General features: G+C 37.0%; 1 protein-coding gene and 1 pseudogene across 27 annotated transcripts in view; one reads left to right on the top strand and one right to left on the bottom strand.

Annotated features, from left to right (window-relative positions):
- TCF12 (transcription factor 12) overlaps nt 1–21,909 on the bottom strand; it is a 366,336-nt gene that overhangs the window by 40,260 nt on the left and 304,167 nt on the right. For all 27 annotated transcript variants that reach the window (XM_016927652.4, XM_063795006.1, XM_063795008.1 and 24 more), the window contains 5 exons: nt 17,258–17,363; nt 16,080–16,219; nt 15,654–15,798; nt 14,405–14,469; nt 4,932–5,010 (listed from right to left, as the gene is read on the bottom strand). In XM_016927652.4, coding sequence (XP_016783141.1) covers nt 4,932–5,010; nt 14,405–14,469; nt 15,654–15,798; nt 16,080–16,219; nt 17,258–17,363 — 535 coding nt within the window. The remainder of the gene's footprint in view (nt 1–4,931; nt 5,011–14,404; nt 14,470–15,653; nt 15,799–16,079; nt 16,220–17,257; nt 17,364–21,909) is intronic.
- Nucleotides 400–1,602, top strand: LOC100613233 (heterogeneous nuclear ribonucleoprotein A3-like; annotated as a pseudogene).

The raw sequence follows: 21,909 nt of genomic DNA, 5'->3' as shown, positions 1-21,909 counted from the left end.
TTGCTTGTTTGCCTTCCAAGCTCCCTTAGTAAACTTATTCTCTTACTGCAAATGCTCATCTTTTCCTAAATAACAACTGTAGTAAACAAAGCCATTCCTCTCTTCTATCTTGTGGCCAGAGCACTGATTTTGTTCACAAGGGGTGTGGGAGGTGGGTCTGTCCTTTCCTAATAGGAACCAGGAGAGAGCAATTCTATTCTTAGCCCCAGGGATAAATCCAGATGCTAAGATAAACATGGTGGCACCATTTCTCTTGCAAGCAACTGCATTAGGCCCAGTGCTGGCCAATAAGATGTAAGGGGAAATCTGTTTAAGAGGCTTCTGGAAAAGGATCCTTAAAATAATTTTTAAAAGACTCTCAAAAGAAAGAGATGGGATACTGAACTTGAGTTGGAAGACATGAGTCCAGTCGTCTGGTCTCAAAATGGAGGTAAAACCGCTGCCCAATTGCAGCCCAACTGCAGCCGTTGCCACCACTGTGGGGGTGGGGTGGTGGGGGAGAAGGGCCATGATTCAAAGGAACCAGAGCTTTTGCAAAAACTTTTTATTGGTGGTCTGAGCTTTGAAACTACAGATGATAGTTAAAGAGACATTTTGAGAAATGGGGCACACTCACAGATTGTGTGGTAATGAGACCCCAAAAAAAACGTTCCAGGGGCTTTGGTTTTGTGACTTACTCTTGTGTTGAAGAGGTGGAGGCAGCAAGGTGTGCTGGACCACACAAGGCTGATAGGTGTGTAGTGGAACCAAAGAGAGCTGTTTCTATAGAGGATTCTGTAAAGTCTGGTGCCCATCTAACAGTGAGGAAAATTTTTGTTGGTTGTATTAAAGAAGAAACAGAAGAATATAATTTGAGAGACTACTTTGAAAAGTATGGCAAGATTGAAATCGCAGAAGTTGTGGAAGACAGGCAGAGTGGAAAAAAGACAGGATTTGCTTTTATAACTTTTGATGATCATGATACAGTTGATAAAACTGTTGTTCAGAAATACCACGCTATTAATGGGCATAACTGTGAAGTAAAAAAGGCCCTTTCTAAACAAGAGATGTAGTCTGCTGGATGACAGAGATCACAGAGGTAGATCTGGCAATTTTATTATGGAGGAAACTTTGGAGGTGGTAGAGGTAGTTTTGGCTGTGGTGGAAACTCTGATGGAAGAGGAGGCTATGGTGGTGAAGGTGGTGGCAGCAGAGGTAGTTATGGAGGAGGTGATGGCGGATATAACGGTTTTGGAGGTGATGGTGGCAACTATGGTGGTAGTCCTGGTTACAGTAGTAGAGGGGGCTATGATGGTGATGGACCAAGGATATGGTGGTGGTGGTGGAGTGACGGTGGAGTGAAGGAGGAAATTTTGGCGGTGGTAACTACGGTGGTGGTGGGAACTATAATGATTTCGGAAATTATAGTGAACAACAGCAATCAAACTATGAACCCATGAAAGGGGGCACTTTTGGTGGAAGAAGCTCAGGCATTCCCCAAGGTGGTGAAAGTGGTGGATATGGTAGCAGAAGGTTCTAAAAACAGCAGAAAAGGGCTACAGTTCTTAGCAGGAGAGAGAACGAGGAGTTGTCAGGAAAGCTGTAGGTTACTTTGAGACAGTTGTCCGAAAGGCATTAGAGGAACTGTAAAAATCTGCCACAGAAGGAACAATGATCCATAGTCAGAAAAGTTACTGCAGCTGAAACAGGAAACCATTCTTGTTCAGGACTGTGAGAGCCAGTTTGCAAAAAGTGCAGCTACTGACTAATGCAATGTAGTGTCAGTAAGATGTATATTCCTGAGGTCTTTCATCTGTTGTAGCTTCGTCTTTTTCTTTTCACTACATCAGGTATATTGCCCTGTAAACTGTGGTAGTGGTACTGGGAATAAAAAATTAGGGAATTTTTAACTTAAAAAAAAAAGAGAGAGACGGTCTTTTTTCATCTACTGGAGATTATGTCTGCATGTAGTACCCTGAACTGCTGTCTTGCTACCAGCCTGAGGAAGAACTGCAAAGTAGAGCAGGAGCCCTGACATAGGGGGCCAGGACCTCACAACACAAGATAATAAATCCTCTTACTGTTCAGACTAGCTGAGACAAGAGTTTCTTCTCATTTTAGCCTAAAGCATCCTAACTGATACAATATCTCAGAACTTTCCTTCTAAGCTCTCTCTATGTAGAAATGTATGCTCTTGACCTGAAAAGTTCCCAAGGAAAACACTGGGGATTTAAAGAATGATGGCCTTAGAAGCTGCTTATGTGGCTCTGCACCTGTGTATCTATCTTTAAAAGACCTGTGCTAAGTCTAACTGATGCTCAAAAACATAAGGAATAGGGCAAGAGTGGACAATTCTACTCACAGAGTGGGTAGAATTTTTTTATTCTAGATAACAGGCCATTGCCACACAAGATGCAAAATAATGTCCACATATTTATATAGGAGCTCTGGTTTGCTCTGTTCTTTTCCTTTTTTTTTCCCTTTGACAGTGAATATTTTATCACACAGTGCTTTCCTTTCTTCTTTCTATCTCATCTCTGCCCTGCTATCGGTGGGTAAGGGTGTGTGTGTGTAGATAAGAACCACAGACACAGGAGCCAGGAGAGATGCACCTGCCTAAAATCAGTCTTTGATTTGCTGTTTCAACACAAGTATGTGAAAGTATTTTTCTTTGATTATGACTGCTGAATTAAAAAGAAGCCTTCATTACATAATTCAACAGCCCAGATTTTCATTAACAACCTGAATTAAAGAGAAAAAGACAGCATCGCCCATTAAATATCAAATAAAGATGAAGGAGGAAATGTAAGATTTTACTTGTGACCACTAGTTTTCTGGAAATTGTCTAAATCTTGGATTCTGCATTTCATTGATGACCCTTCATAGATGCTGAGCTCTGCCATGGCCTGCCTTCCTACTCAGTGTTCATTAAAACCAAAGGATACTTTGGCAGCTATCTTACTACACAGACAAGGAGAGGTAGTGGGAATGCTGATACAGAAACCTCGGATGAGAAAGTGAAACAAGCTGTAGCAAAAATGACATTGATAATTTTAGTAGAACTGTGCAAAGAGGGTGAGTAGGGTTAGAGTTACATCATTCTTCCTGTAATTTCAGCTCTGCTAAACAACATCTTTAAGTCAATGGGTCTTTCATAGTCTTGTCTATGTGGGGAACAGCTGTTTAACTTTTACTAGACAGCTGAAGCCCTGGTGTCTGAGAGAGTGGCAGAACCTGCTAATAGCTGAAAGCAGCTGCCAGCAGTTCATCATCCCCAAACCGGAATGCTTGTTAGTAGAGCCACAAGGCTAATACACAAAGCATAGGTGATGGCCAGGGCCACAATGCAAAAAGGCTTAACAACAACAACAACAAAACACAAAACTGCATGGACTCAACTAATGGCTTGATTAGGAAAACAGAATTATTTCCCCAACTGTTGTTGGAGGAATATGGTAACTTTACCCAGTTGCCAAATGCCTTTTCCTCAAAACAATCTAACATATTTTTTCTTCAGCAAGGCTTTTCTCCAAACACTGCTCAGAAAAATATAGTTCGAGTTTTCAAATTATAGCTTAAAAGATATTAAACATTTTTATATACTTATATTTATTCCTAAGAAATAAAAAAAATCCCGTTTACAATAACATCAATCATGTCTCCACAAATTTATACTGTAGGATAGTATTTAGAACTTGTCTAAACTAACATAAAAAATATTAAGAAAAAAAAAAAACATGTGGGCCGGGCGCAGTGGGTCACGCCTGTAATCCCAGCACTTTGGGAGAAGGATGATGCAGGTGGATCACTTGAGGTCAGGAGTTCGAGACATGCCTGGCCAACATGGTGAAACTCCATCTCTACAAAAAAATACAAAAATTAGCCGGGTGTGGTGGCAGACGCCTGTAATCCCAGCTACTTGGGAAGCTGAGGCAGGAGAATCCCTTGAGCCCAGGAGGTGGAGGTGGCAGTAAACCGAGATTATGCCACTGCACTCCAGCCTGGGCAACAGAGTGAGACTCCATCTCAAACAAAACAAAAACAAATGTGAACCACTTATCTCCACTAACAATATTCATCCACCTTCACAGAGAGTTTTTTTCCTTGGCAGAAAAACCACATCATTCCCAAGAATTTTTTTATCTATGTGAAATAACTTAGTTGACCTAAAAATAAAAACAGACTATCTAGCAGAAATAGTTATTCATCTTTGAATCTTACCCGTAGTACATGACAAGTGTGGAGAACAAGGAGGAAGTTACATGTACTTTTAAATAGATTAATCTTGCTTATTTTACATGCTATCTTATAAAAACCATTTTTTGGGGGGTGGGTATGGCGGCTGACACCTGTAATCCCAGCATTTTGGGGGGCCAAGGTGGGAGGATTGCTTGAGCTCAGGTGTTCAAGACTAGGCTGGGCAACATAATGAGACCCAGTCTCTACAAAAAGTAAAAAAATTAGCTTGGCACGGTGGCATACACCTGTATTCCCAGTTACTCAGGAGGCTGAGGTGGAAGGATCATTTGAGCCCAGGAGTTGGAGGCTGCAGTGGGCCGAGACCATACCACTATACTCCAGCCAGGGCAACAGAGTAAGACCCTGTCTAAAAAAATAACTTTAGAAAAATTTTTGATTTCATTCTTTCTCCATATTTTATCTTCATTCCAATTGCCTGGTCTTATTTTTATCCTGTTGTAACTAGTGTTCTTAGAAATGATCACAAATTACATTAAGAATCAGGGAAGATATTAATAAATAATTCAAAACTAGCAAATATTTCAATATTCTCCAAAATGAATTCAAGAGGAAGGCTCTCTTTACATACTTTCTTATAGTCAAAATCTAAATGATTTTTCACAAATTTTTATTAAAGTTTGTTGAGAAATAAATGAACTAGAAATATTTCCAAGTAGTCCCACCAGTTAGAAGTAGATAAAACAGAAGCCTACCTGTGAGAGGTGAAGGTGATCCAACTGGTGTTGATGGATTTGACGGAAAACTACTGCTGGTATGGTCAGGAGAATAAATCTAACCAGAAAACAAGAAATATACATGTATCAACATGTGACAACAGCACATACACAAATCCGTTCACATGGAGTTATTTTTATAATCTAGTTGTCACCCCTAAGACTTCAGAGTGAAAAAATTTCTCGTCAAGTTTTAGACTGTTTCATCATACAGAAGCCTCAGTTTAAAAAACAGGATTAAAAAGTATATATATTCTAATATGAGAGGAATAAAATAGATCACATGTATTTCTTTATTATTCTAGGTGAAAATAACTTAAAGTTTCTGTTAGAACAGAAAAAGGAGAAGTATCTACAAAGTTAACAAATCTGACAATCTTTCTAGAATGTTATCTAACTAAGTGGTATCTTTAAAAATAATCACCTCAGAAAGCTATTAATACTATCTTTTAGAATGGTCTTTATGGACAGTTTAATGGCTGAACAAAGAAAATAATCTTTTTAATAGTTACCCCTTATCTCTCATTTAAAAAGTTACTCAGTTTGATCAACCACATTTTTGCCAATTTTAGCTCCAAATGATTGAGTGTTGTAAAACATTAAACTTATTCTCAGAAGATACTTTGTCATCCTTGAAGAAAGTGAAAAAATCCTGTTATGCTTCAAAAACTGTTTCCAAGATGATTTGTGGACTTCAAATCCTAATAGGTCTACTTTGAAAAGGATAAATTATCGGGATGCATAAATTTAGGTATTCTGGCTCAAACTTTTATTGCAATACTTTATATATATTTCATATTGCCAAAAATAAATGGTGACAGAGATTAATTCAAGTTCATCTAATTCAACAGTGAACACTTTTTTTGAGATGAAGTCTCACTCTTGTCACCCAGGATGGAGTGCAACGGCGCAATCTCGGCTTACTGCAACCTCCACCCCGCCAGGTTCAAGCGATTCTCTTGTCTCAGCTTCCCTAGTAGCTCAGACTACGAGTGCATGCCACCATGCCGAGCTAACTTTTTTTTAGGATGGGTTTTTGTCATGTTGGTCAGGTTGACCTCAGGTGATCCACCCGCTTTGGCCTCCCAAAGTGCTGGGATTACAGGCGTGAGCCATGGTGCCTGGCAACAACAGTAAACACTTTAAAAGTCCCCTTAATCCAGGCACCAAAGGCCCATCCCTAAGATCTCTTCTTGGACAATCCTATTCTTTTAACATGCATAATAATCATTTTCGTATCTCAGCACTCAGGGCAGACAAACCAACTTATATGGATAAATTGTGGTCAAATATTTTAAAAAGGAAAACTACTTGTGAGTGCAAAAAGTCATCCAGTAGAAATGACCTTGCTTTGAATAAACTTAAGAGCTCTAATGAATTTAAAGAGACCCAATTTACAGCATACAAGGAATTTCAACATTGTTTTTAAAGAAAGCATAAAAATGTTCTTTCAAGATTTGACAAAGCCAGATATTGGGACAGGTTCATATACAACAAAACTCTACAAGTCACAATTTACGAATTTCATTTTTTTTTCCCCTGAGATGGAGTCTTACTCTGTTACCCAGGCTGGAGTGCAGTGACATGATCTTGGCTCACTGCAACCTCCACCTACCAGGTTCAAGTGATTTTCCCCCCTCAGCCTCCCAGTAGTTAGCACTACAGCCGCGTGCCACCAAGCCTGGCTAATTTTTGTATTTTTAGTAGAGACAAGATTTCGCTATGTTGGACAGGCTGGTCTTGAACTCCTGACCTCAGATGACCCGCCCACCTTGGCCTCCCAAAGTGCTGGGATTACAGGTGTGAGCCACCACGGCCCACCAGATTTCATTTTTTAAAAAGGTAACAGGCTTTCAAATTGTAAGCAGCCCAAAGTCTACCTTCCTTTGACTACAAATGGATATATGCACTTCAAACAAAATACGCCAATTTGTATGACATTAGTAACTTATAATTGTAAATGCCTTTATACATCAATTATCTCAAACAGTCAGGATCTAGCCACTGTATACTCTATTTTCAGGATCTAGACACTGTATACTCTATTTTCAGGATCTAGACACTGTATACTCTATTTAAAAAGCTATTTTGGAAAAGTAAAGCTATGGAAAAGAGTTCAAAACACTTTGGGAGGATCTAGTAACAGAGAGGTAGTATAAGATCAATAATAGGCCGGGTGCAGTAGCTCAGGCCTATAATCCCAGCACTTTGGGAGGCCGAGGCAGGTGGATCACCTGAGGTCAGGAGTTCGAGACCAGCCTGGCCAACATGGTGAAACCCCGTCTCTACTAAACATACAAAAATTAGTCGGGCGTGGTGGGCGAATGTAATCCCAGCTACTCGCGGGGTCTGAGGCAGGAGAATCGCTTGAATCTGGGAGGTGGAGGTTTCAGTGAGCCGAGATCGAGCCACTGCACTCCAGCTTGGGTGACAGAGTAAGACGGTGTATGAAAAAAAAAAAATCAATATTATTGGTTTTTAAGTTGTTACCTTTTAAAACATTCATTGGACACATGGGAAAATTAGCTTGGAAAAGTACATTTTTGTTCTTAGTGGCTTTGCACACATACATTGATTTATTTCAACCACATAAGTAAATTAGGGAAGGTCATCAAACTTCAACAGAAACAAAACATGTTTCAACGTACCTTTTCCCTTTCTTTTTTTTTTTTTTTGAGACAGGGTCTTGCTCTGTCACCCAGGCTGGAATGCAGTGGTGCAATCATGGCTCACTGCAGCCTCAACTTCCTGGGCTCAAGCAATCCTTCCACCTTGACTTCCCAAGGAGCTGGGACTACAAGCCCTCACCACCACACCCAACATTTTTGTATTTTTTTGTAGAGATGGGGTTCCACTATGTTGCCCAGGCTGGTCTTGAACTCCTAGGCTGAAGTGATCTGCCTGCTTTGGCCTCCCAAAGTGCTGGGATTACAGGTGTGAGCCAATGAACCCGGCCCTCAACATACCTCTTTACCAATGAAAACCACCATTTCTTATGTTCAAAATTCAAATAATTATACCATTTATGAGCAATTGATGCTCATCTTTATGAAATATGTCTTGACTACAATATTGGCAAGGGAGGGAAAGGCTGATAACACTGATGGTGGATGGGTGAGTGAGAAATCGTCAGTTCTATGCAAAACTGTCAACTAGCCCAACTCATGAAGCATCATTTTCTGTTACATACTCCTGCTTTCGTATTCTTCATAGTCATTCTTCATAATCATCTGCATTTGTCTGTTACCTGTTTTTTTATCCTTTCCCATGGTAAAATATAAGCCCCAGAAGAATGAGGAATTTGTCTTATTAATGTAGCCTCAGATTCCACAACAGTGCAGATAAATGGTGAGGGTTCAATGTACAGATATACAGTTGTCATTAAGAATGAAAAGCATAATCCTTGCTAGGAATTTCCATTTAAGTGATTCTTTTCAGTCCTTGTATTTGATAAAGTCCCTAGGGTCCATCTCTATTTTACTCTTCCATTTCCCTTAATGTAGGTTTCCCCAGAGTTCTAGTCTCAGTATTCTTTCATTTCCCTGTGCTTTATCTCTTGGGTAATAGTATTCTTTGTCAAATATCAACTATCACATCCAGGTATGACTCCTAAATTGATATCTCTCTTGTCACACTGGTTGCTAGACTTTTCTATCTGGACAGGATCTTTTTTCATCTCAAGCGCAGTTATGTCCAAACCCAAATTTTGTATCACCACCCCAAGCTTCCCATCCTTCCCATCTCTACTCTTCTATTTAGGTTAGTAGCACCATGCTTATGGTTACCATAAGTACTCTCTCCTCTTTTCCTCTGCCACTCTACCCTTCCCTCTGGAGACACCGATATCCACAATTCTCTAATGTTTCTGGGACAGGCACATGTCATAATCACTGCCATGACACCACTTTAAATCTTTACTCAAACTTGCGGCTGGACTACTTAAGTGTTTATATTTCTAGTTACTCCCCTCTCTTTCCATCGTATACATAATTGCCCTGAACTACTGTCCTCAAAAACTTTTTTTTTTTTTTTTTTTTTTTGAAATGGAGTCTTGCTCTGTCGCCCAGGCTGGAGTGCAGTGGCACGATCTCGGCTCACTGCAACCAGGTTTAAGTGATTCTACTGCCTCAGCCTCCCAAGCAGCTGGGATTACATAGGCGTGTACCACCATACCCGGCTAATTTTTTTTCCTCTTTGTTTTTTTGAGATGGACTTTCGCTCTTGTTGCCTAGGCTGGAGTGCAATGGTGCAATCTCAGCTCACCACAACCTCTGCTTCCTGGGTTCAAGCGATTCTCCTGCCTCAGCCTCCCGACTAGCTGGGATTACAGGCATGCACCAGGATGCCAGGCTAATTTTGTATTTTTAGTAGAGATGGGGTTTCTCCGTGTTGGTCAGGCTGGTCTCGAACTCCCGACCCAGGTGATCCCACTGCCTCAGCCTCCTAAAGTGCTGGGATTACAGACGTGGTGTTGCCTAGCCCTTATAGTCTACTTTTAACCTACATACCCTATTATGCAAACAAAATATTTTTTTCATTTTCTAAACACAGCTTGTCCTCCTTTCAGAACGCTTGTTTCTTAACCTCTCCCAGATGGAATTCTACTTATCAAAGCTCAGTTCCAATGTCACTTCCCCATTTATACATTTTCACCTTCCTTATACTCTTAGAAAATAGTCTGAACTTCTCTCTGCTCTTTTACTTCACACTGTGTTATACATTATCATTATTTGTATATCTGTCTTCTCTCCTTGATTACAAGCTCTTTGAAGACAGGAAACTTATACTGGTCAACATTGAATCCATTATTGTATGCCAGTATCTTGTAAAAGTAGGTGCCCAATATATATATTTTTAACTTGAGTGATTACAATTGAAATTTGCTATAATACTAACTGATAAAAAGCAGGACTCAATAAATGGTAGTATTTATCTTGGTATTTATACAATGTGGGTCAGCAACAGAAATACCAAGGGCAAAAGAGCTTGTTATAAATATGACTTAATTTCAAATCAGTTTTATGGCATAAGCTTTGAGAATAATCATATCGTGAGGTTTCACTATTTCTGGGAATTAGTGTTGATGTACTAAGCTGTCCATATCACACTGTTAGGTAGGCATGGGCTTTTGAGGGTAGAAATGGACTACCAATCCCGATTTTCCCTGAAAACTCTGTCCTTACACTTAAACAATCCCTAACCATGTCAACAACTGGTGAAAGCTCCTTTATATCAAGGAAGGAAGAGGTAATAGTTTAGAGTCATATAAGAGCACTATCTTTAAATGACTTGGTGAAATGCCCCAATGCTATATGTAAAACTGGTGTAAACTTAAAAAAAAAAATCACTGTATAAACGGGAGAAACAGCACCAAAAACATATCAAGTATAAAAATATATCACTTCTGGTATTTTTTCCAAAAGCAGCTTCTCCATTTGTACAATAAAAGCCAATTTTTCCACTCATCCATCACAGTCACTGGTTCTACTTTGCCAGTGAAAGTGATGACAGACAGAATTGTTATCAATACTTTTCCTAAATTTACAGATAGCCCGGTAAGTTACAGGACTTTTTAAAAAATCACTTTTACTTTCATAAAAAGAATGTGTATGGTGGGAGAGGAGGAGCAATACAACATTTGAAAAGCATGATAACACAGCCTTTTGGATCACAGGTCATTTCACTAAGCTTTATCTCTGAGTGTTTATTTTATTACCAAAGCGCAAACAAATCATACTTATTCTATAAAAATTGTGCTACTTTAACTTCTAAACACAGGCTTTATTTGGCTTTATTATAAATCAGGAATACGTTTCTTTTCATACTTCCTGGCCTTAAAAGAACTCCTACATTGATGTTTGAAGGTAAGAATAAAAAGAAGAACAAAATCAGTTACTTAAAAAAATGGGGGTAAAGAGTGATTTAGAGTCTAGAGCATAAACAAAGTAAGCACTCATTCTGCATGCAGTCCATGGTCCTCATACTGTTAAATGACCAATAATGAATAACTCCCAATACCTTCTGCCAGGCTTAAACGGTAATATGCCTCATTTTACTCCAACAAATGAGACTCCTCCTCCTATCAGTCATGGTCTATTCCAATCAGCAGGGTGCCAATAAGCCAGAGGCTAATGAAAAGGGCTTTAGACAAAAAAGAAACAATGGACTGCTCCCAAGCCCAACCCCGGAACTGTGAGCCCAATTTTTTAAACACTACAGTGCACATTTCAGTTAATCTTTATTATGCTAATGTTATTGAGTCTAAGGAACAAAGAAAGTTATTTCATGAATTACTTTTAAACATCAACTTCCCTGAATTTTCTTTTCTTTTGTTAGAGACTACTGACCATTTATCCAGATTAATACACACATACATACACACACACACACACACACACACTCTCTCTCTCTCTCTCTCTCTCTCTCTCTTTCCTTTGCTCTGAGGTAGAAATCAAAACATAAATTATCACAAAGAAGTCTGATATAATCAACAAAGTTAAACAGTCTTCTTGTTTGATCTCCTCTAAATTAAAGACCAAGTGTTTTGATATGGTATTAGGCACCGAAAGAAACCAGATGTTTCTTCCTCTATATAACTCTCCACGGGCACAATCTTAAAGGGTTATTGTCTGGCAAATGTTCAGGGAAACACATTAGAAATGGCACGAATACCCAGATTTTCCTTTCCTTCTATCTACCCTAGGTTTTTTTTTTTTCTTTTTTTTATCTAAACTAATGCATAATCCACAGGGCTTTGGGAACTTTGTGTAAATACTTTCATGTACAATTCTCTTTCTTGCTATCCTGAGATTAAGACCACAATTATGCAGGCTTAAACCTAAAATAAAGGAACCTTTGCAAATGCATTATCTGGCCTTACATGTTTAATCACACAGTATTCTGTGTGCTCTTTAATACCTAAACTGAAGAACAAAGGTTGTACCCTCTGATGTTTCACAATATGAAAGATCTTCTAAGACATATATTAGACAATTGGGGAAATAGAATTAATTTTTAATGACAATAGCATAGTGTTTCTCCATCTAAAACCAGATGCTATATTAAAAGCGTCACATTCTAAAGAACTTAAAATTTCAAAATAGTCACCTTTTCAAAATATCTATAATACCTGACATAAAATTATGATATGCATGTCAGACTCTCAAATGTAATCCTCATTAATTTCCTTCTCCTCATCTCTTCTAATCCTTCCTATCCCCAGATAATGTAATGTTTTTCTTTTTCAGTACGTTTTGAGTGCACTAAACATATATTAAAGTGAATGTGAGTCTGTAAGGAAAGTTGGAAAAAGAATGTATTTGGGGAGGTGTCCGCCTGGGAAGTGGGGAAGCAGATGGATTGAAGGAAGGGATTTGAAATGTGCAGACTATGGCATGCAGTGATGGAGCAGATGGAATGCATCACCGTCAGCTATGACAGAAATGATTTATGGAATGACCTGGCTGCTCCTGCCTAGTAACAACACAGGATGACAGAGCTGAGTTTCCATGACAACCAAAGCCCACCCACTAACTAGATTAAACATTTCTTCACTGGATTCCATTCACGGTGAATTTGGGTTTTCTTTTCCAAATGCCATTTTGGTTTGGCTAGTATGCTGTTTATAACAGGGGAAGATACTCAAGGATGTGAAGGGTAACAAAATGAACTTGAAGGGCCACTGAGAACATCACAAATTCTTGCCTGCCTGTAGGCCAAGGTTCCCTGATAGAAGTTTTCTTTAATAAAACAAACAAATGACCTTTGAGAAAAAAAGCCCCCAAAATGCAGGTTAAATTTTAAAAAATTATCTAGCACTGCAAGTTCAAATGTTATTTGTCCTGTTACATGTAAAATATCAGTTACTGGACTCTTCCAGAATCAGGAGAAGGAATATGGCAAGCCAATCAAATACCTGGAGACCTCACAGGTATTTAGTATAGAATAAAATTTTCTTCCTAAATAGGTCATTTTCATCAGGTGACAGTAAGTTGAAAAAAGGGCGAGACAATTTTCTTTCATTCTCATCAATACCCTGTAAGATAATTACCACAGCACCGCACTTTCTGGATGTATGGAGCAGTGGTTAGGAGCAGAGTCTGAAGCTGGTCTGATCAGGGTTCTAATATATATGGGCTTTATCCATGCTAGCTTATGATTCCCCTAGGGCAAGCTGCTTAATCTTTCTGAGCTCAAGTTACTTAACCTTTTAAACCTTAGTTCCTCATCTGTAATGTGGGGATAACAATGCCAACCTTACAGGGCTTTCTTGAGGATTAAATGAAACAGGGCATGTAAATGCTCAGTATAGGTGCGCATTCAAATTACAGCTGAAATATTTTGTGGGTTTTCTTATTATCATTACTATTATTATTATATGATCCAAGAGAGAATTCAACAAACATTCACTGAGCTGCATTTTGTGTGTGCTCCATCTCTACTATGTAGTAAAAGAGTCTGACTTGGCTTCATTTTCCAAGAAGCTGGTATTCAGCTGTAGAGAAAAATTTATTTACACCAACAACATACAAAGAGGTTTATCTCCTTAAATGCTCAACAGTTGCTTCCTACCACTCAGGTAGCAAGGTGCTCTGCCTTCTCCATGAATGGCAACAAATGTATCTGACAGTTAATTGCACTTCATAGAAAATAAAAGACAATTCTGTGGGAATTCTAAGAGGCATACTACTCAGAAAACAAGAAGAAAAATAAATCATCTAAAGTGAAATTTTAGGAAGCGCAAAGCACAAGTGCCCCTTTTTAATAATTAGATTTGAAACTGTTGTAGATTTACTGAAAAATGCTCTCCCTTCTAGTTTTGGCATTCCGAAAGAAGAGATTTTAATGTTTTAAGAATCAGATATTAAAATATAATCACCGCTTTGTCATTAATGTTCTGATGTGATGTATGTGAACTAGTTGCTCAAGAAAATACTATCGGATTCCTTCAAATCACTTTTACTCATTTTAGCATGATTCTTCAATGAATCTGGCTTTTTTGGGGAGAAGGCTCTCATTTCCTATTCCTTGAGTAAATCAGGTGCAGTTGACTTTAAAAAAAATACAGTACATAAAATGCTTTTGATCTTGGAAAAGTTTCTTATAAAGGTACTTCATTCTCTGGATCAGAATACTGAGTTATCTTTTGTGGTTCCACTTGACTTATTTTAATGGGCCACTTACTAATTATGTATTTAGAAGAAATAGATTTAATGATTAATCTTGGCAGTTGGTGCTTTAGATGACTTCTTTTTCCTCTTCCCAGCATTTGCTGTACCACAGGCATAGCATTTAAGGGCATATATCAATACAAACCGAGAATAACTCTAAATGTGTAATGAAATTGATCTTGTTACATCTATACTCTTTAGATACTTATCACCTACAAAATCTAATCACTGTATTCAGTAGTGTAAAATTCATTCAGTAGAATGTGTAAAATCAATACTCACAGATGCCAAAGCCTTTCCAAGTGCATCACCTGTCTGTGAGCTTCCAGCAGCATTCCCTCTGGTTCCTGGATATTTCATAGAGAAATAAATCAAGAATTTTACAAGCAAGTATTATATTTTAGCACTCTGCCATTATTCCAAGGGTGTTCTCTATCATCATCTCACATCTCTTACAGTAAACTAGGGAATACTCTGTGCACGTGTTGTACTTATTAATAAACTAAAGATGAGTTCTTTACCAGTGTCTATATTGATGATAATAAAAAAGCTTCTTGTCTTCCTGTCTTTCACTTTAAAATTCAACACTAAAAAATATATCGAAAGAGGGGCCAAGGCCAGGCGTGGTGGCTCATGCCTGTAATCCCAGCACTTTCGGAGGTTGAGGCAGGCGGATCTGTTGAGCCCACGAGTTCAAGGCCAGTCTGAGAAATGTGGACAAACCCCATCTCTGCTAAAAATGGAAAATTAGCTGGGTATGGTGGTGTGTGCCTGTAGTCCCAGCTACTTGGGAAGCTGAAGCTGGGTTATCACCTGAGCCTGGAGGCGGAGGTTGTAGCCACAGAGTGAGAGAGCTGAGAGTGAGACCCTGTCTCAAAAATAAACACATAAATGAATAAAAATAAAAAAAGAGGCCATGTGTGGTGGGTCATGTCTATAATGCTAGCATTGTGGGAGGCCGAGGTGGAAGGATCACTAGAGGCCAGGAGTTTCAGACCAGCCCCGGCCACATAATGAGACCCTGTCTCAACAAAAAGTAAAAAAAAATTAGCTGAGTATGGTGGTACATGCCTGTAGTCCCAGCTACTGGGGAGGCTGAGGCAGGAGGATCACCTCCTCAACCTTGGAGGTTGAGGCTGCAGTGAGCCATGACTGTGCCACTGCACTCCAGCCTGGGTGAGAGAGAGAGACTCTGTCTCAAACAAACAAACAAACAACATAAATATATATACACACACATATATACACATATATACATATATACATATATACACATATATACACATATATACATATATAACACATATACATATATAACATATATACATAACATATACACACATATATACATAACACACATATACATATATATAACACATATATACATATAACACACATATACATATATAACATATATACATATATACATATATATAACATATATATAAAAACATACATATATACATAAAGATATCGGGGTCACTGAAAGTCCACAAACTTTTAGGAAGTTTTGCCAACTCAAAAAGCTCACCTAGAATGCTGTCTGATCCATTGATGGGAGGAGTGTGTGAGGCAGCAACGTAAGGTGAACTGCTGGTACTGCCACGATGAAAGCTGGACATTGGTGGAAGACTCGTGTTTATGTCTGTTGGTGAAACTGAGTGTGGAGGATAACTCTAGATGGAAACAGATATGATCTATTAAATATATTTTCTGAATAATATTCACGTAAAATGGACAACTATGATAACAGGTCAAAAAGAGCATTTACAAGTTACAGCTAAAGAACACTACTTATTGTCATTTATTTTTTAGAAAAGCATGGTAAATGCGGTAAGCCTTGAAGTACTTCAAACTTCAGAAGTTTTGGCAGACTTAGATTTTACACTTCTAATCCAAAATGAAACACAAGTGAGGACAAAGTGTTGCTGTATCCTAGTCACGTGTTATAGCCTACCAAGCGGTCATGTGAATGAAGGTTGCCATAACTACTGGATTGAGACATGTGGGAAGTGGAGGTCCCCAGAATTCCACCAAAACCAGGCTGGCTCATCCCATTTGATGAACTCCAAAGGTCAGAAGAATTGTGGGTCCCATCTAAGACAAAAAGAGAAATATAAAATTTTCCTTAGCTAAAAATTTTCTTGTATTTTGATGTTGCTTATAAAAATTCAAGGGGTACCCTCCAGATATTTTTCCTCCCTTTTCCAACCTAGTCTTCTACCCACTTTTCTTCCCTCTAAACTGTAAAATTACTATTTAAAAAGAAGAAATTAACATTTTAGTTAGGGAAAAAAGTAATCTAAGCTGTAATAGGCAGGCCATTATAAAAATCTTCAGAAGATCTAAATTCATATCAAGGAAGATAATAAAAATTCCAAATTTGGGAATAGGTTAGATTTATTTTTAGTTAAGTGGTATACTTATACATACACAGAAAGTTATTAATCCATAACACGCAATGTGCATTATATCAAACATTTTGAAACTGTGGAACAAAGAAGTTTTTCTAATAGTAAAACTAAGTAATTGATAATTACCATATTATAGTTAGCTTTCAAATGAAATGTGTCAGCAATGACTTCACTCAACAATATAAATTCAAGGAACCATTTATGTAATGATTTATTGCTCCCATATATTTGCTTCCCATAGTCCAAAACCACAGGAGACCAAATAAAAATGATTTGCTAGACATGAATTAAAGGAAATGCAACACTTTTTCTCTCTTAACAAGTCTTACTCTGTTCTATGATATTCACTCTTTCTTTATATTGGTAATTCTAGGCATGATATGAATCCATAAATTAAACAAGAAACTAGAGTTAACAGCTTTCATACATTTAAATTCTAAAATGAGCAAGAACAGCTCTATTAATTTTTCTCAATTTAAGACCTTTATAAATTCAATCAGTACTGGACCAGCACTCCAATGGTTTGCTAGATAATTCAATTAAATTGCAGTCAGCAATAAACAGCACTGGAAAATTATAAAGCTAAATTTTAATTTACTTTAGCCAAAAAAAATGCCTAAATAAGGCCTGAATATAGGTATTCTCTTTCCTAATACTTTAAAATACTGGCTGATATACAGATGACTGCGGTAGTATTTGGCAATTGTTTGGTAGTACTTACCTTGCATAAAGAAAGTGCTAGCGAACATACTGGTTGGTGGCTTAGGAGATGGATAACTAGGAGATTCACGGTTGAAATCATCTGAATTTGGGGATGGTGCATATACCTTAAAATTAAACAGCACATTTAATTAAAATGTAAATGACTATCATATTACTTATATAAAATGAGTTCTATATTCTGTAAGGGGCTTAAAAAGGCCTATCTAATTTTTATAAAGGGCTACCACAAATGAAAAGAATACTGCCTAAATCCACATAAATAATGTCAAACTTAATTACCATCCACATGTTTTTTTTTTTTTTAAGCTGGTTATTAGGGAAAACTACTACTCTAAATATCTCTGTAATGCATCTTGGTATGACAGTTACACCAAGTGACTGAATAAGCATTGAGCTGGCTTACCAAACACAAACCTCAAATAGGCTCAGGATTCAAAATCTGATCGAGCAAACAAATGTCCTTTGAATACAGCATAACACAAAACCTGGGTTCATAAAATTCATTCTTTTCAGTGTTACAAGATTCACCAAATAAAATCAACATGAGTTTGATTAAACATTGCTATCTTTGTTACTATTAAAGGGTAACTACCAAAGGCACAACACAATTGTTCAGGAACTTCCTTAACTTGGTAGAGTTAGCAAATAAATTAAAAACACATTTCCAGTACACTTTCAAGTCTGGCAAAGCTTTAAGAAAAATCTCATTTAATTTGTTAGAGCAGTATTAATTTCCTTTGATAAACCCTTGCTTTAGATAAGCAAACTATAAACATTTTGAATTAGCAAATGGCCAACATTTGCATTCCTCTGGAAAACGAAATGGGCAGCCAAATAACCTTAATGATCAAAATGTGATCACACTATTCTCATAACTATTGAAACAAAGGTGGAAAACAAATACTATCTAAAGTGATGCACAGTCTATAAAAGTAAACCAGAAGTCAGGAAGAAGAGAAAGGTAAGCTATTGTGAGCAGTGTATGAAACAAACTAATTATTTTGTTTTAGTTTGAAATGATACAAAAAATTCAACAAAATAAAAATTTTAAGTGTTGACTGAAACAGAATAACATTAACATTATGGAAGCATGTATTTTAAAAATCATATATTAATTTGTTTGCATAAGCATACAAAATTTCTAGAATTACACACAAGAAACCCGATAATGGTTACCTCTTTGGACTTCGAATTGGGAAGGAGGACTTTTACTTTATGTTCTTCTACATAATTTGATATTTTACCCCAAGCATATATTTCTATAGACTAATAATAGAAAAAGAGTTAAGGAAGCGCACCAAGATTAAAATGGGATCCCAACTTTTTATTTACCTAAACTGTCAATTATATTAATTTATTCTTTCTTGGAGGTATTAACTGTAAAGACCCCTTGCAAATTACCCTAATCTTCCCAAGATTCAATTCCCTCTTTTGTAAAATGGTGTTAACACTATTTGCATGAGGAGACTGATGGGCAGATCAGATGAAATTATATATAAAATGTTTAGCACAGTGCCTTGTACGAAGTATGCAGGCAGTAAGTTATAGCTAACAGTATCACCTTTCATTCTAATAGGAGTAGTTATGTTGCTAAATATTACCTGTTCACTACTCAAATGCTGTTCATTACAGTTTTCGTCTAACATGAGCTTAGTTATATATACAGTTTATTCTAAATAAAAGGTTAAAAAGTCAATTTTTACTCTTCGTGCTAGTCCTGATAATACTGGCACAGGTGATTTTTTTTTTTTTAAATGGACTGGCATTCAGGTTTGTTTCCTACCTTTCACATCCCAGAGATAAAAACACACATCTGTGGTACCTGAGAAATCTTGGAAAAGATACAGTATATTCCCAAGAATCATCTAGAAGGATCCCCTAGTTTGGGGAATATGGCAGATAAAATGGTTTGTTCCTCATACATATTAAGCATACTTTTCTGGTTTAAAGGTATTTCACAAATGATTGTGTTGAAATAAAATAACTGACGATATACCAATGTGTCTGCAATGTATTGTACAGGATGATAGGCAGATAAGGTTTTCAGGAAAGGAACTTTGGACTATTTTCTTTTAATCAAGTTTCATCTTCTAAACTTAGCCCTAGCTAGAAGTCCTCTGTCCCCTTTCTATATAGATTTCCTCAAGCCAAGCTAAACCATGAACAACAAAAAAAACAGAATAAATCCACAGACCTAGCCAGAAAGTACAATGTGAATCAAATTTAGAAGACAGCACCCGAACATATGCTTTTTATCACAAATGTGCACTTACTATACACATCATCCTTGATATGTAAGTATGAAATATAAAATTCTCTAATTTTATCCAGGTTATAGACTGAAACAGTATGTAAGTCTCTCATACTTGATAATTATGAAAACACTCCAGTTTTGATGTGTCATTTCACACAAAAATGGACATAATTTGTCAGTTTAAATTTTTACATAATTTATCAATTTATATTTCTTTAACCTTATTCCCATTCAATTCACTGTATTTCACACACTAATATACTTACATTTTTAAATTTTGAAAATGGTTACAATTACAAAAGGAAGTCAAAGGATAAACTTTACTGATTTACAAATCGCTGCTAAATAAAAGAGAATATGCTGATCAGAAAATGGTTTATTCACGGTTGTCATGGAGAGCAAGAAAACTAAGATAAACCACACAAAGCACAGAAAGAGACCTGCCTTCCCTTACACAAAAATTTTGAAGTTGTATGGAGAAAACGGCACATTTTAGAGGTAAAGTTTGTTTTTAATGCTATTTCTTTCAAACAGATTTTGAAAACAATGGACTTTTAAAGGACAGACCTTATAAATGAAAATGGCAAAAAAAAATCCTACTATATCATTTTGTATTAACACGAGTTCAAAATTTTCATCATAAGAATGTTTTGAAATATATGGCTTTCAAAGAGGTATATTTACCAGCATTTCTAACACAGGCTAAATAAGCTAAATAACTTTACTTTTGGTATCTTAACTATAGCTTGCAAAAACATAGATGCAATGTTATGAAGCAGCAGTTGTGCCAGTCTTGATTTTTCAGATCAAAGACTTCTTGCGGCAAAGCACAACTGATGTGGTCTCAAAGGCTTTATTAACTCCAGATGTAGAGAAATAGTCAGCCAATTCCACAAAAAGAGCAAGTCTCTCTTGGTTACAATCAGTACTGGCCACAAATTAAAATCAGACTGCTTATGTCATCTGATCACCTGAACATAGATGCCAGTTTTTTTCCCCTAGTTAATGATCTAATCATTGGTTTAAATCTGAAGGATGATTTTGTATCATGACAGTCGATCTTAAAATTAAGAGAAAGGAATATATATGCTTTAAAATGATTAAAATCTACCAGGAGTCAAACTATTTTAAAGAGAATAGAAAAAGGGTAAAATTAAGTAATTTAAGATGTTCTATTAAAATGTGGTAGATATTTTCTTTAGAATTCTATCCTCCTTTTCAGAATGCCAAGCTCACAGTAGCTACCATGGGACCAACTCTTTTTCCAAGCACTTATACTTTCCCCTCTAAGAATGGCGTTAAGAAAAATTTTGAATGTGTGGTGAACAGACGGTTCTAACTTGGAAGAATAAAATAGAAAATCTAACAGATACCTCCCCTTCACCATTAAGTCTGTTGAAAACAACGCAATCACATAAATCATATCTTGCATGTCCTCATCACACTCACCGTAAAGCAACTTTTAAAAAGGGATAGCATACTTTGGGATGAATATTTACAGTTACTCTTCACAGTGATTACATAATTATCCTTAAAATGTTTTAGTTCATACAACAAATTTGAGTCAAACTGGCAAAGACAGATCCCTTTTTTCCTGCTCAGATGATTCAGTTTAGTCATATGGATAACCCCAAATTCAAGGCATACACTCTGTTCAGCTCTAGAGGCTGGAGCTGTGCACTGTGCTCTCGATTTCAATACATCTTTCCTGTAATTAATACTGGAAACATTCTTGTGAGGCAGGGAGGCGTAATGACTTTCTGTTATTGAGAAAAAATGCAAAGAAGCAGAGGTTTTGCTAAAGAAGATAGTTTTTCTTTTTATCTAGTCACATTCAGATAAGACAAAGTTAAAGCATGGTGTGATTATCCATACTTTAAAAATCAGATCTACAGCCTGTGTGGTGGCTGATACTTTTTAAGGTACCAAGGGATGAAGAGATGGGAATTTTCTTTAGTATGTGACAATAGCTATATATCCTAATTGAGATACCCTTCCACAGAAAATGAGAAGAATGCTTTATATGAGTATTGTCCAATAGGTTTCTGTGATGATGGAAATGTTCCGTATCTATGCTGTACAATACAGTAGCTATCAGTCACATGACTACTGAACACTTGAAATGTGGATAGTGCAAATGAGAAACTGAATTTTAAATTTTATTTTATTTTATTTAAATACTGCTTGTGGCTACTGTTTACTATACCGAACAAGGCAGATTTAGATCCTTCTTATCCAACAGTTTAAGATTGTATAAATTATTTTGAAATATATTCTAGAATTCTTATGCGCTTCAAGGCCTAAGAAAACCAAAGTCAGCCTACATTCTGAAACATTTTGAGAACACCTTCACCTAATTTGGAATAAAGAAGTATGGAGAAGGCTACCTACTTTTC

Source organism: Pan troglodytes, chromosome 16, assembly GCF_028858775.2.
Source record: "Pan troglodytes isolate AG18354 chromosome 16, NHGRI_mPanTro3-v2.0_pri, whole genome shotgun sequence".
Taxonomy (NCBI): domain Eukaryota; kingdom Metazoa; phylum Chordata; class Mammalia; order Primates; family Hominidae; genus Pan; species Pan troglodytes.
This window is presented reverse-complemented; position numbering and strand designations above follow the sequence as displayed.